Source organism: Trichechus manatus, unplaced genomic scaffold (assembly GCF_000243295.1).
Source record: "Trichechus manatus latirostris isolate Lorelei unplaced genomic scaffold, TriManLat1.0 scaffold00100, whole genome shotgun sequence".
Lineage (NCBI taxonomy): Eukaryota > Metazoa > Chordata > Mammalia > Sirenia > Trichechidae > Trichechus > Trichechus manatus.
Window position 1 is genome coordinate 3,340,919 of NW_004444036.1, and position 13,861 is coordinate 3,354,779.

The 13,861-nt window shown below is 41.0% G+C and overlaps 1 protein-coding gene across 6 annotated transcripts in view; it reads right to left on the minus strand.

Moving 5' to 3' along the window:
- MAP3K15 (mitogen-activated protein kinase kinase kinase 15) overlaps positions 1-12,768 on the minus strand; it is a 123,805-nt gene extending 111,037 nt beyond the window's left edge. For 3 of the 6 annotated variants that reach the window (XR_002825061.1, XM_023737257.1, XM_023737256.1), the window contains exons 1-2: positions 12,634-12,763; positions 8,473-8,496 (exon numbers count right to left, since the gene is read on the minus strand). Coding sequence is in view for 5 of the 6 variants with exons in the window: in XM_023737257.1 (XP_023593025.1) it covers positions 8,473-8,496; positions 12,634-12,756 (147 nt within the window). In the remaining variant the exon portion in view is untranslated. Of the gene's footprint in view, positions 1-8,472; positions 8,497-12,180 lie in introns of all 6 variants that reach the window. The other 3 variants (XM_023737260.1, XM_023737258.1, XM_023737259.1) reach the window with 3 other exon arrangements.
- Positions 12,769-13,861: the final 1,093 nt, after the last annotated feature.

Below are 13,861 nucleotides of genomic sequence, written 5' to 3' on the forward strand. Positions count from 1 at the left end.
TGTACTACTGTTTCATGAGAAACTATTTGTTCTGTAAGCCTTCACCTGAAGTACAATAAAAATAAATAAATAAACAAAAAGCAAAAAAAAAAAAAAAATTCCTTCACAGCAACATCTAGTGTTTGACCAAACAATGGGCACCAGAGCCTAGCCAAGTTAACATGAAAAATTAATCATCACAACCTTCCCTCCCTTCCTAGGATTCTTGTCACTTTCACTTTAGCTTAATTTTAAAATACCTGCAAATAAATAAAACTGTGATTCACAGAACAAAACGTGAATTGCATCTCAAAACGAAAGTTAAGAGAAAACCAGATGGGTGCCGTGGGACACCAAAGACTTACTCAGTTGGTAGGTAGAATTAGAATTAGTGTATTTGTTTCACAAATAACGCGTCCCACCCCCGGGGTATTTTCATAAGCACGCTATGCTGATTTTTAAAAAACCGCATAGTGGCACTTATGAAATGAAAACACCTCGGAGCGGGGGGGGGCAGTTGGCAAACAAACATAGAAGAGGAGCGTCACTTGCGTGAAAATACAGGTAAATAGTTATAATTTAGTCCGACAACAGCCCTGTGATATTCAGCATTACCCATGTTATTCAAGAAGTATGTGGATACAGAGAAAAGTTTTGTGGTCCCACCTCCAGACTACTCCAAATTAAAAGAGCACAGAAGCAAGAACACAGGCATGCAGAAACAAAAACCAAAAAGTTGAACAGAATTTAATATGAAGTAGCGATAATAGAACATAAGACACACAAATCAAATAAATACTCAAATAAAGAGCAGAAATTTTTACATAAATCATGTTCTCTGTGGGAAATGAAATTTTCCCTCTCCATCTACTATGGGATGTAGCTTTCTTGTTTGAAACTGAATCTAAATTGAATCTTCACTAATAACAGTGGTAGAAATCTTTGAGTGTGAACTTAGAAAACCCAAAAATTGTCCTTTTGCCACCGGGTCCTCAAGCAATCTCTACCATCTTTGATAATTTTGGATCTCAAGTCAGAGCAAAGTGAAGAACTGAGTCAGGTAGGAGGGAAAGACAAGGAGAAATTCTGTTACCCTGAACTTGAGGTTTAAACATGCTTGTAAAACCAGGCGAACAGCTTCCAATATTACAGGCACTGCCCCAAATAGTGCCAATGCTTGTTTCTTCAAGAACTTAAAATTTACAGGGATTACAGAGATAGCAATTTTGACGGGAACAGTAAGTTTCTCTTAAATCTCATTGACTTTCCTGAAAAAATAATCACCTAGTCAAGAGGTCACGAACCAGATTAGTTTTTAATAACGTGTTTTTTTAATAACATGATCCTAGCTTGGAAATTTAACTTTGTTTTCTTTTAAAAGACTGTGAACTCTGGCTGTAGGACCTAACAGATGAAAGTTTAATGGAGTCCCTGGGTAGCGTAAACTGTTAACAGGCTCGGCCATTAACTAAAAGGATGGAGGTTTGAGTCCACCCAGAGGGGAGCTGGAAAGAAAGGGCCTGGTGATCTACTTCTGAACAATAGGCCATTGAAAACCCTATGGAGCACAGTTCTACTCTGACACACGTGAGGTCGCCATGAGTTCAAATTAACTCAACGGCAACTAGTTTGGTTTTTAACAATTCCTTCTACAGTGAAAACTGTGAGAGCTGGAACTTGCTGGAACTGCCTTGTTCTGGGCCTCGCAAGTTTTCCGCCTCTGACAGGGTGCAGTCTTAACACTTTTCTATCACTCATTTTGGTGGGAAATATTTGAGTTTTCCTTCTCTGACAGGTTTCTGCCTTACACAGCCTGTGGCTTTCACAGGTTTTAACTGTTCAAGTACTGGATGAACATATCTTCTCCCAGTAATTCTCCTGGGGGACAGGAAAGGCACATGTCCCCACGTTTCCTCTCTGGTGAGGCTACATAGCTTTCAGGTCATTATAGCCACCCATTCAATGGGAAAAACTACTTCTGTGTCTGTTGGCCTTGAAGATACATCCCCTAGTCTTGGGCTGTGTATGATCTATATATTTTTCAAATAAAATTATTAGAATGCGGCGGACACGCTGATATGCCACCCAGATCCCCCTTCAAGGAAGGACATGTTGCTCCAGCTGCTGGGAGTTCTTCCGCTAAGCGCCCCTGCTATCAGCCACTTCTGGAATTGCCTCAGTTGCAGAGAGTACCTCACCCGAGGTCACACTCCTTCCATTGACTGACAGATACAGGAGTATGATGGCCTGGCCTTCTCATCCCAACTCAGGGCAACCCAGAAAGGCCATTCCAGCTCCAGAGCTCCCCATGGGGTCAAGCCAAGGCTGTCACTAAGCCTCCCTCCCAGCCCACTTCTCCCTCTGCCCAGTGCTGCTTCCTCGCCTTCCCCAGGAAGTTCCAAGGTGAACAGAGAAAGTAGCCTCCAAAACAAAACAAAAACCAAACTGGATGCCGTCAAATTGATTTTGACTCATGGCGACCCCATGTGTTACAAAGTACAACTGCTCCATTAGGGTTTTCTTGGCTGTGATCATTACAGAAACAGATTGCCAGACCTTTCTTCTATGGTGCTGCTGGGTGGGTTTGAAATGCCAACCCAAACCCATTGCAGTCTAGTCGATTCCAACTCGTAGTGGCCCGATAGGACAGAGTAGAACTGCTCCACATAGGGTTTCCAAAGAGCACCTGGTGAATCTGAACTGCCGACCTTTTGGTTAGCAGCCGATCTCTTAACCACTATGCCACCAGGGTTTCCTTAGGTTAGTAGTCAGGTGCAAGCCATATGCGCTACCCAGGGACCTAAAGCAAATGGACCCTTTTGCTTTCATAAAGACACAACCCTGTGTCATGGAACAAACGTTTTCTAAAGCGATGGAACGCTGAAAGCGGCTATCATTGTTCTCTCTAAAGCACCAAATAAAAGGGCAAGAAATTAAAATACAAAAGAAGCAAGAAGTCATTTTTACTGAACTCAGATCAAAAACTGAATTACATTTTAACTCAATCAAAGAGTGAATTATGAAGTAAAATGTGATAATAGTGCTATAAAGACTTTTGTCAAAAATATTTTTTTTTAAAAATCAATCCTGTTTCTTTAAAAAACATTTATTTCTAATGTACAAAAAATTTACTTTTCTCACAAAACCAGATGGTATCCTAAAACAAAGGAAACGGCAATGTCCATTTTGCCTTGTGAATTTTAAAATTACGTCACTAAAAATATAAATGTATTTGCATCAATCCTGGCTATGCACTTGCTAGCTGTGTGACCTTGGCCAGATTACTTAACCTCTGCCTCAGTTTCCTCATTTTTAAATTGACGAATTATAGTAGCTACCTCGTCATCTTTTTTATAAGGAAATGAGTTCATATTTTTTAATCATATAAAACAGTACCTAGCACACAAGACTACATATTTGCTAATTAGTCTGAAAATTAAAAGTAAAATATTAGTACGGACACATAATTATCACTACCCTCCTAAAGTTAAAATGAAATCACACTACAATACAAATTGAGAATTGTGATTTAATCATTATGATTTAAAATGTATCAGTTCAAGCGTTTTTGAGGAGCCCACGTTTGTTTTTATTTAACAGCTGAAAATGTTTCAATTATTTTATAAAATTTTTACCCCAAACATTTTCAGATCACCAACTTTTTTAATATCCTCATTTAAAATTTCCCTAATTTTAAATAAGTTAAGAAATTACTTTGTTGTATCCATGATGTTAGCCCATGGTCTTTCTGATAAACTGAATTTGAATTATTTTATTGAATTTTCTATTTTAATTCATTCATACCAACATTCCAAGGGATTTTGTTAAATCCTGTTTTGTGTCCTACATAATCCTCATCATTGACGATCTAGGGCGAATGCTCTCTTTAAGCAAAATATAATATCATGTTTCCAACGTTAGATGATTAGTCTTCATATATGGTACTTCCCACTTAAGATCACAATAGAGACGCTCCTATTTTTGTTCAACTTTTTGAAAGGTGAATATTAAAACCTTATCTTTAGGCTTTCAGGTAAGCCATTATTTTAAGGCACATGTTCAATCTTTGCTTGGAAGTGTATAAAAAAATTTAACAGGTTTAATTTACCAGCTGCTAAAGTAGATTTATAACAAGGAGAAGGGGGCGGGGGAATGGCCTGGGAACACAATCTCTATCAAAAATCATAGGCTTTTTGACAATAATGACAAGCTGATCTTAAAATTTATATATAAAAGCAAAGGACCTAGAATAGCCAAAACCCATTTTGAAAAAGAACAAACTGTTGGAAGATTTACACTTTCTGATTTCAAAACTTAGATAAGCTCTAGTAATAAGGGTACTGGAGTACTGGCGTAAGGACAGACATACACATCAATGGAACAGAACTGAGACTCCAAAAATAAACTCTTACATTTATGGTCAATTGATTTTAACAAAGATGCCAAGACCATTCAACGGGGAAAGGATAGTCTTGCCAACAAATGATGTTGAGACAACTGGACTTCTCGTGCAAAAGAATGAAGTTGGACCCTTACACCTCACACCATACTCAAAAGTTAGCTTAAAATGGATCATAGACCTACATGTAAGAGCTAAAACTATAAAACTCTTCGAAGAAAACATAGGCGTAAATCTTCATGACCTTGGGTTAGGCAATAGTTTCCTAGATGACACCAAAAGCATGATCTATAAAAGAAATAATTGATCAAATATCTGATAAAGGACTTACTTCTAGAATATATAAAGAACTCTTATAACTCAGTAATAAGATGACAAGCAAATGGGCAACAGGTTTTAGTAGACATTTCACCAAAGGGCTAATAAATGCATGAAAAGATGCTCAGCCTCATTAGTCACCAGGAAAATGCAAATTAAAACCACAATGAGAGACTACTTCACACTCACTAGAAAGGCTATAAAGACAGACAGACAACCAAGTGTTGCTCAGGGTGGGGAGAAACTGGACTCCTCATGCTGGTGGTAATGTAAAATGGTGAAGCCACTTTGGAAAACAGTCTGGCAGTTCCACAAATTTTTAAACACAAAGTTATCATATAACCCAGCAATTGGACTCCTAGGAGAAATAAAAACTTACTTCTTATGCCCACACAAAAACTTGCACACGAGTGTTCAGACCAGCATTATTCATGATCATGAAAACGTAGAAACAATTCAAATGTCCAACAACTAACGAATGGATAAATAAAATGTGGACTATCCATACAATAAAAATTTTTAAAACTCAGTGCCGTTGAGTTGATTCCGACTCATAGGGACCTCCAGGACAGAGCAGAACCGCCCCATAGAGTTTCTAAGGCTGTAAATCTTTTATGGAAGCAGACTGCCACATCTTTCTCTGAGAAGTGGCTGGTTGGTTCGAACCCCTGACCTTTTGGTTAGCAGCCGAGCACTTAACCACTGCGCCGCCAGGGCTCCTTATACAATAGAATACTATTCAGCAATAAAAAGGAACAGACTACTGATTGTGCTACAACATGGATGAACTTCAAAAATACCATGTTAAGTGGAAGAAAGCAGACACAAATGACCACATACTGTAGGGCTTCATTTACCTGAAAGGACCAGAAAAGCGAAAGCTACAAAACATAAAGCAGATAAGTGGTTGCTTGGGGAAGGGGGTAAGAACAGAGATTTGTCAGTAAACAGACATTTTTGAGGGTGATGAAAACACTATAGAACTGGATTGCGATGATGGCGGCCCAACTCTGTAAACTTCCTTGAAAATCAATGAATTGTGCGCTTAAAACAGGTGAATTGTATGGTATACAAATTATACCTAAATAAAGCTTTCCCCTTAAGCCTACAACACAGGAACATGCGCATCAATCTGAAAACCAGGTGAACCCAAAAGATGGTACAGTGTTCCCAAAGAGCAAAGAATCCCAGTATGGCTGCGGCTCTCCCAGTCCTTTACATCCCTGTCAATGAACTGGTCTGAGAAACAGGCACAAACATGCCCATCCCTTTGCCAAATGAAGCTGAATTCAACACTTCATCAGGCACAATTCTAGACAACATCAACTGACTCCCCAAAGAACAAGACTGTCAAGCATCTCGGACTTCATATACTCATGTTGTTGTGGGCTGTCAGAGTCTATTGCCAACTCACAGAGACCCCGCGTAACAAAGCAGAACTGCCCTATATGATTTTTAATTCTTCTAGGCTATAATCTTCACAGGAGCAGATTACCAGGTCTTTCTCTCATAAATTCCTTCAAACATCCAGCTGCAGGTTCAGACGGCGGCATTTATACTCTGTACACTTCACTCATGGTACTTTAGAGTTCACCCACTATATTTTATCTTTAAAAAAAACCAAAAAGCTTTCCAAAATGATCACAGATCTACAGTTCTCTCGGCTTCTCTCTCAGAACCTCTGGGGTCATACCATCCAAGCCCCTGCTTCCAAGTAATGTCAAACCAGCCCCTGTGTAGGGGGCAACTGAGCAAACTTGCCTCACCAAGTCCTCAGAGTTATGTTGATGTTCTATTTTCTTGTTTAATCACCACTAGCTGCAAGATGACCATTCTGTTGATCCATCTTTTTCCCCCCCCCCATCTGCCCTAGTTCCAGTCTATCTACAATGGAAGAAGGAATCGACTTCCCATTTTCAGAAAGGGGATACCATACCATTTGAAGATGACCATTAGCGGTACATTTCAAAGTTTATTTCCTTTCAGTCTTTCCCTTTGCTACTCTTTTTGTTCTTCTGAACACTCTTAAATTTTCACACTTCACCAAGCCTAAGAGCCAATACTGGGCACAGAATTCTAAAGTAATGCCAACTATAGCAGAGAGATTAGCTGCCAAATTCTTTAGAATAAGTTTATTTGCCCCCACCCCCCCCCCAAAAAAAAACCGGGAGAACAGTGCCAAGATATATTTAAAATTACCAAGAACATTAAGGAATTCCTGAGTGTTTAGGAAGGAGCCCTGGTGGCACAGTGGTTAAGACCTATGGCTGCTAACCAACAGGTCAGGGGTTCAAATCCACCAGCTGCTCCTTTGAAATGCTATGGTGCAGTTCTACTCTGTCCTATAAGGTTGCTATGAGTTGGAAAAGACTTGTCGGCAATGGTTTTTTTTTTGTTTGTTTGTTTGTTTTTTAGGAAGAAGGGGATAGATGTACCAGAAAGGAGGCCACAGGCCATCTAAGAGACACTACTGGTGTCTACTCGTGCAGAAAGAAACTAGTTTACAGGACTAACAGTCTACATGAACCACAGCCTCATCTACTCTGAGACCAGAAGAACTAGACGGTGCTCGGTTACCACAACTATTCCAACCAAGGCCACAACAGATGGACCTTGACAGAACGGGAGAAAACTGTGGAAGAGAACCTCCAATGCCTAAAAACACAACAAAACAAATCTACTGGACTGGTTAAGACAGGATGATTCCTCAATACTATTGCCTGAGATACTCTCCAAACCACGAACAGAGACTAACCTGAGATCACCTTGTAGCTAAATAACAAATTAGTCCCCAAAATAATGATTATCCCCCATTACTATGCTCCTTTAAAAAAAAATCACCTATGAGACAAATGGTCAACAATCACTTTAAAATCAACATGAGAAGGTAAGCGGGCATGGAAACTAGATTAATGGAAATGGACCCACCATAACGGAAACAATGAGAATATTCACACACTGTGAACACATAACCAATGTCACTGGACAACTTGTGTAGAAACTGTTGAATAGGAACATGCTGTGTAAACCTTCACCAAAAACACAATAAATTATTATTAAAAAAAAAAAAAAAGAAGAAGAAGGGGGGCCAGGTAGAGGAATCATAACAGAATGACACTAAGTGTGTCACCAGGTGGGCAGGCATTTTTCTAAGCTCTGACAGACTCAACAGTCAGGACAGAAAAACAAAGTTTTCTCCCTTGCTCCTTGCCTTAATGTAACTCTTCTTGTTTTAAGGAATAACTTTTTCATCATTAGAATATTCAGACAAACATTTGACAATATGGCAGGAACGTTTAAGCCAAATCAGGAGACTTCAGAACATAAGTGGGACAAAATGAAGTGAAATTGCATCCATTTCTTCTCAGATGGTGGCAGGGAACTTCAGGCTAGGCCCTCATATTAACTGGGGTACCAGTTCAAGTTCCCCATCATTAGGGCAACTTTAGTGGGAAAACATGGCAGGTACAGGCTCAGGCAAAAGAAATCTTCGGGGTTCACAGACCACCACCCCACCTCAGAAGGACGTACATGGACCGTTCCAGGCCCAAAGCCCTAGGGAGTAGGGCAGAATAATGTACATTTGTCTAACCTTGCCTTCTGTCCCACACCCCTGATGCCTGCCTGAGAAGGCCCTGAACCAGCTGGTAGCTGTCCTCCTTAGAAGCACAATTAACAAGCGACAAGCGAGATCAGAAATAACTTTGCTACTTATTTTTGGGCAAACATTTTGTATTTCACAACCGAGGCTAAAAATCAGAAAATGTAATACTTACCATGTTTTTCTGTGTTACCATATCCTGAAAAGAAAAAGAAAATACAAGATGAATATAGTTTCTTTCCATAAGCATTAGCCAGCACTTTCTCCCTTATCACCCAGCTCTCATCTCAGCGCATGAATTAATCATCTGGAAGCTCCTGAAAAGGCTCCAGATAGTAGGAACCTCTGAGAACTGTAAAATTCATATATTCTAAGGAAAATCTATCATAATTAGTTAGCTTTGGAATGATTGGGGGGCATTTATGCTTGTAAGGAGTTTCCCACTTACTATGGATTGTTCTGTGTTCTCCAAAAAGTTATGTTGAAGTCCTAAGCCCTGGTACCTGTGAACATGACTTTGTTTGGAAATAGTCTTTGAAGATGTTATCAGTTAACATGAGGTCATACTGGAGTTGGGTGGGTCCCAACTGAGTAGTGTTCTTATAAAAGAGAAAAGACACAGAGGGACAGGGACAGAGGAAGGATGGTATGTGAAGAAGCATCCACAAGCCAAGGACAGCTGGGGCCACCAGAAGGTGAGACAAGAAAGGATCTTTCCCTAGAGACTTTTGGAGGGAACATGGCCCTACCAACACCCTGAACTTGGACTTCTGGCCTCCAGAACTGCGAGACAATAAATTTCTATTCTTACAAGCCACCCACTTTGTGGTATTTTGTTACAGCCGCCCGAGGAAACTAATGCACCACAGCACTGGCAATGTTTTTGCCCAAAAGATATTCTGAGATTCAAGTTTGGGGGGTGTGACTTCATCTCATCTTCCCAGTGAAGAGGAGGTGATTGTCAGCAACAACAAGGGCGTGCCTGGGAAGCGCTGTAGAAGCCCGGGATCTGGCGCACAGCACGTGTTCAGTCAGTATTTCTTGGTCAAGCAACGTGAAGGCCACTGGCCACCCCACAGTCAGCCTTCCTACAGAATGAGTGTGGCTGCTCCAATTCCTGACACTCCATTAGAATGGTCTAGAAATTTTCAAATGTAATGATGACAATTTTAGACAGTTACCTAAGCATGATGGTTATGCAGTCTTTGGCTGTGATCCTTTAAGCACTGAACCCAAACATTTGCCCAAGAAAGAAAACATAATTTAACAGGCCGCCCTGTAAAACACGGTTTACATGTACTGAGATTTCTATTTTCTGATGACCAACGCAGATTGCTTCTTCTGGTGTCAGATACAATGGACTACGGTTTCCATTTTAGGCAATACTTTTCCATATCGTTAAAAATTAAAACCTTTATCTAATAGGTTATAGGACTTTCCAGAGGGCTACACTAAGGCACAGTTGAGTAAAAAATGTACTGAATTAAGAAAAAATACATTCTCATTTCGTGTTTCTCATCAAAATGTAGGTTAACAAGTGTCTTGGTTTCCTAGTGCTGCCTTCACAACATACCACAAAGTGGATGGCTTTAAAGAACAGAAATTTAACTTCTCATAGTCGTGGAGGCCAAAAGTCCACATCAGGGTCTTGGCGGTGTTGATTCCTTCTGTGGGCCTCTCTCCTAGTTTCTGCCGACTGCTAACAATCCTTGGTGTTTCTTTGCTGCTTATAGATGTATTTGCCTCCGAGGTCACATGGCATCTCCCCCTATCTAAGACACCACTCAGATGGGATTAGGTTTAGTACTCACCCTACTCTGGTATGACCTCATTAACATAAAAATCCTATTTTCAAACAGGATCACATCCATAGGTACCAAAAAACCCAAACCAAACCCATTGCTGTTGAGTCTATTCTGACTCATAGCGAACCTACAGGACAGAGTAGAACTGTCCCATAGGGTTTTCAAGGAGCCGCTAGTGGATTTGAACTGCCAACCTTTTGGTTGGCAGCCAATCTCTTAACCATTGTGCCACCAGGGCTCCTCCATAGGTACAGGGGTTAGGATTTCAACATGTATTTTGGGGGGACACAATTCAATCCATAACAATAAGCTACACCTTCATATTTTTAAGTTTCAAATATTTATAACTACCTTTGTGAAAATCAGGCAAAGAAAAAAAAAACCTAAATATTTAAGTTAGATTTATAGCCTGTCTTAGTCATCTAGTGCTGCTGTAACAAAAATACCACAAGTGGATGGCTTTAACTAAGAGAAATTTATTTCTTCGCAGTAAACTAAGCTGAAAGTCCAAATTCAGGGCATCAGCTCCAGGGGAAGGCTTTCTCTCTGTGTCGGCCTTCTCATCAACGTTCCCCCGGACTAGGGGCTTCTCTGCACAGGGACCCTGGGTCCAAAGGACACGGTCTGCTCCCAGCACTGCTTTCTTGGTGGTATGAGGTCCCCCTGTCTCTCTGCTTACTTCTCTCTTTTATATTTCAAGAGATTGCCTCAAGACACAATCCAGTCTTGTAGACTTGAGTCCTGCCTCACTAACACAACTGCCACCCATCCTCCCTCACTAACATCATAGAGGCAGAATTTACAACATATAGCAAAATCACATAATACGGGGAATCATGGCCCCGTCAAACTCGGGGCCATATTTTCGGGGGGACATAATTCAATCCATGACATAGCCTTTTGGGACACTATTCTACACTTTAAAATACAACAATAAAAGTTTCTTCTTTCACTGTTTTAAGTGGGTTGACTAGTATTCAGCAAAATTCATGTCCCCTAGAACCTCAGAAGGTGATCTTGTTGGGAAATTGGGTCCTTATGTAAGTAGTTAAGATGAGCTCACACGGGATCTGGATGGGCCCGAATTCAATGACTGGTATCTTTATAAGAGAAAGGAAGGGGGAATGGGACACAGGCACACGCAGAGAAGGTGACGTGAGGACGGAGGCAGAGATTAGAGTGACCCGCCTACAAGGCAAAGAACGCCGAGGATTGCCCCAAGAACCTGGGAGACAGGCGTGGATCCATTCTCCCTCCAGAAGGAGCCGACCGTGCCAATACCTTGATTTTCAACTTTTAGCCTCCAGAACTGTGAGCACATAAATTTCTGTTGTTTTAAGCCACCCAGTTTTTGTTAATTTGTTACAGCAGCCCTAGGAGACTTAGACGGCTTTCATATGAATTACCTCTTCAAAGGCAACATTGTGCTGTAATTACAGATTTACACTTCTACCTGAAGTGTATGTCATGCATGGCACACACAGGTTATGCATCTGAGACAGGTGCTATTTCCACCAGGAAATAATCCCAAATCATTACAGAACCCACAATAGCCGGTTAATATTCAATCTCAAGAAAAACAAACAAAAATGTTCACTGTTGGCATCATGAAATTATGCTATTTAAATATGAGTGTTTTTAATACTGAGGAAGCTGGACACTAAGAAGTGTATGTGTGAAGGCTGCCTCTTTGAACCATTGGTTCTCACACCTGGCTGCACACTGGGAGGTTACAAAATCCCCACGCCCAGCTCCCACCCCCAGAGACTGTGATGTAATTGGTCTGGGGTGCGGCCCGAGTATTGGGATATTTACAAACCCTTCAAGTGATTCTAAAGTGCCGTCAAGGTTGAGAGCAACGTGGTAAACAAAACTAGTCTTTTATTTCTAAAATGATTTGACACAGACTAGGACTTTCTGACCACTGCAAAGTTATTCAACAACATTAATCTCAGCTGAATTTTGGAAAAACTCACTTTAGACATGTTACAAATGTTGTAATCAAACTTGGAAAAATACGTGTTAAACATTCTCAATAATCACTGACTGTGCAGAAACACACACATTTTCAGCTTCACCTTGCTTTAGACTGAGGGACAGTAACAGATGAACTACCGATAATGTCTATGCTGAAAATACTGACCCGTTTCAGCAATTGCCAAATGTTTTCATATTATTGGTCAAGTGGAGAAGTTTTCTTTTTATGTGTAGGTTTAGACCAAATTGTCCTTCAAGGGACTCACAGAGGTATGCTTGCTTCAGTGGAAGCTACAGGGGTTTTTATCTTTGCTTCCTTAAAAGTCTAGAAGCATCCAAGTTGGCTACAAACGCATGTCTATAGCACACAGGTGCCCACAGTGGCCAGGAAGTGGTCTGCTGAGCTAGAACCCGTGGTGGGAAGGAAGAGATTACACAAGCAAATCTCTATTTTTTTTCTCCATCCTCTTCTGGTACAGTTACACATTCAACTGAAGATTAATTCTGCTTCCCCAAAATGCAGTACTCAGGAGAAGGTGAATAGCAGCCTTTACTTTCAATGAGAGAGCAGTGTCGGCATCGATGTCACAGTACAGGATCACATTATTGGCCATGTCGAAGCTTTCGCGGACGCCAAGATGGTAGAAAAGGGAAGGCTGTCGGGAGACGTCGCTCATGTCCACCACGGCGACATCTGTGACAAAGGAGAAGAGGGTTGGGGGGAGAGAGATCATCTATCTATTTAATCCACTTCCTGTTTACTTAATTCCTGATCAGCGCCAACGGGGAGTTACTGCAATTTGTATTTCTACCAGTGGGGAGTTACTACAATATGTATTTCTACCATCAGTCTTTTAGGCAAAGCAAAAGTGAGAGATGATTTGATTCAAATTACCCCATAAACTGCGGGAGAAAGGTAGTAATAAAAAACAAAAAACCCTTCCTTCTTCAAAGTGCTGGGGATGCAGCCTTACAACTTGCTGCGAGATTTATTCGTGTTATTTTTAGTATGAAAAACACGTGCAAAAGAATGTTTAGCCTATACACGAAGTATAGGAAGACCTGAGAAAGCTGGAACCTGGGTAAGGCAGAAACCTGACAGAGAAGGAAAATGCCAATACTTTCCGCTAAAACGAGTGGTAGAAAAGTGGTTGAAGACGGCACCCTGTCAAAGGTGGAAAAACAGCCAGAAAAACACGGCAGTCCCGACAAGTTCCAGCTCTCGCAGGTTTCACTGTATAACGAAGTGAAAAACCATGCACCCGCCAGACGGTCAAGACACAGAGCGTCACCAACACTGCCAGAGCCCCAGCTGCCTCTCCCTACTCATATCCCCCTTCCTCCTGCCCAGAGAAAACCTCTATCCTGGCTTGTACCCGAAGCATCCTCAGCAGTGTCCCCCCCCATAGCCTGCAAGAGGACTGAGTTCATCTGGTGGTGGTGGTCATTGACACAGCGCTGGATATAGAGCCATTTTCCTTTTCTTTATCCCTTCTCCCAATTTTCTTTTCCTTTTTCTTTCATGTACCAATTTCCTTATTCTTAGGTGGCTTTTTAAGAATGAATGTGCAGAGCTGATGATCTGCATCAAGCATGCCTCAGTGGCCACAGAATCCAGTCTTGCAGTGGCCGGAGGATGGGTCTTTTAATTTTGACAAATTAACATATTTGCGGAGGCTCTTGGAGCGGTCTCATCCCAGGCAAATAAATGACTGGTATCGATGGGATGAACAGCATTCTAAGAGTAAAGTTAAAAATGACTTGGTAACGGTGGCACAACAT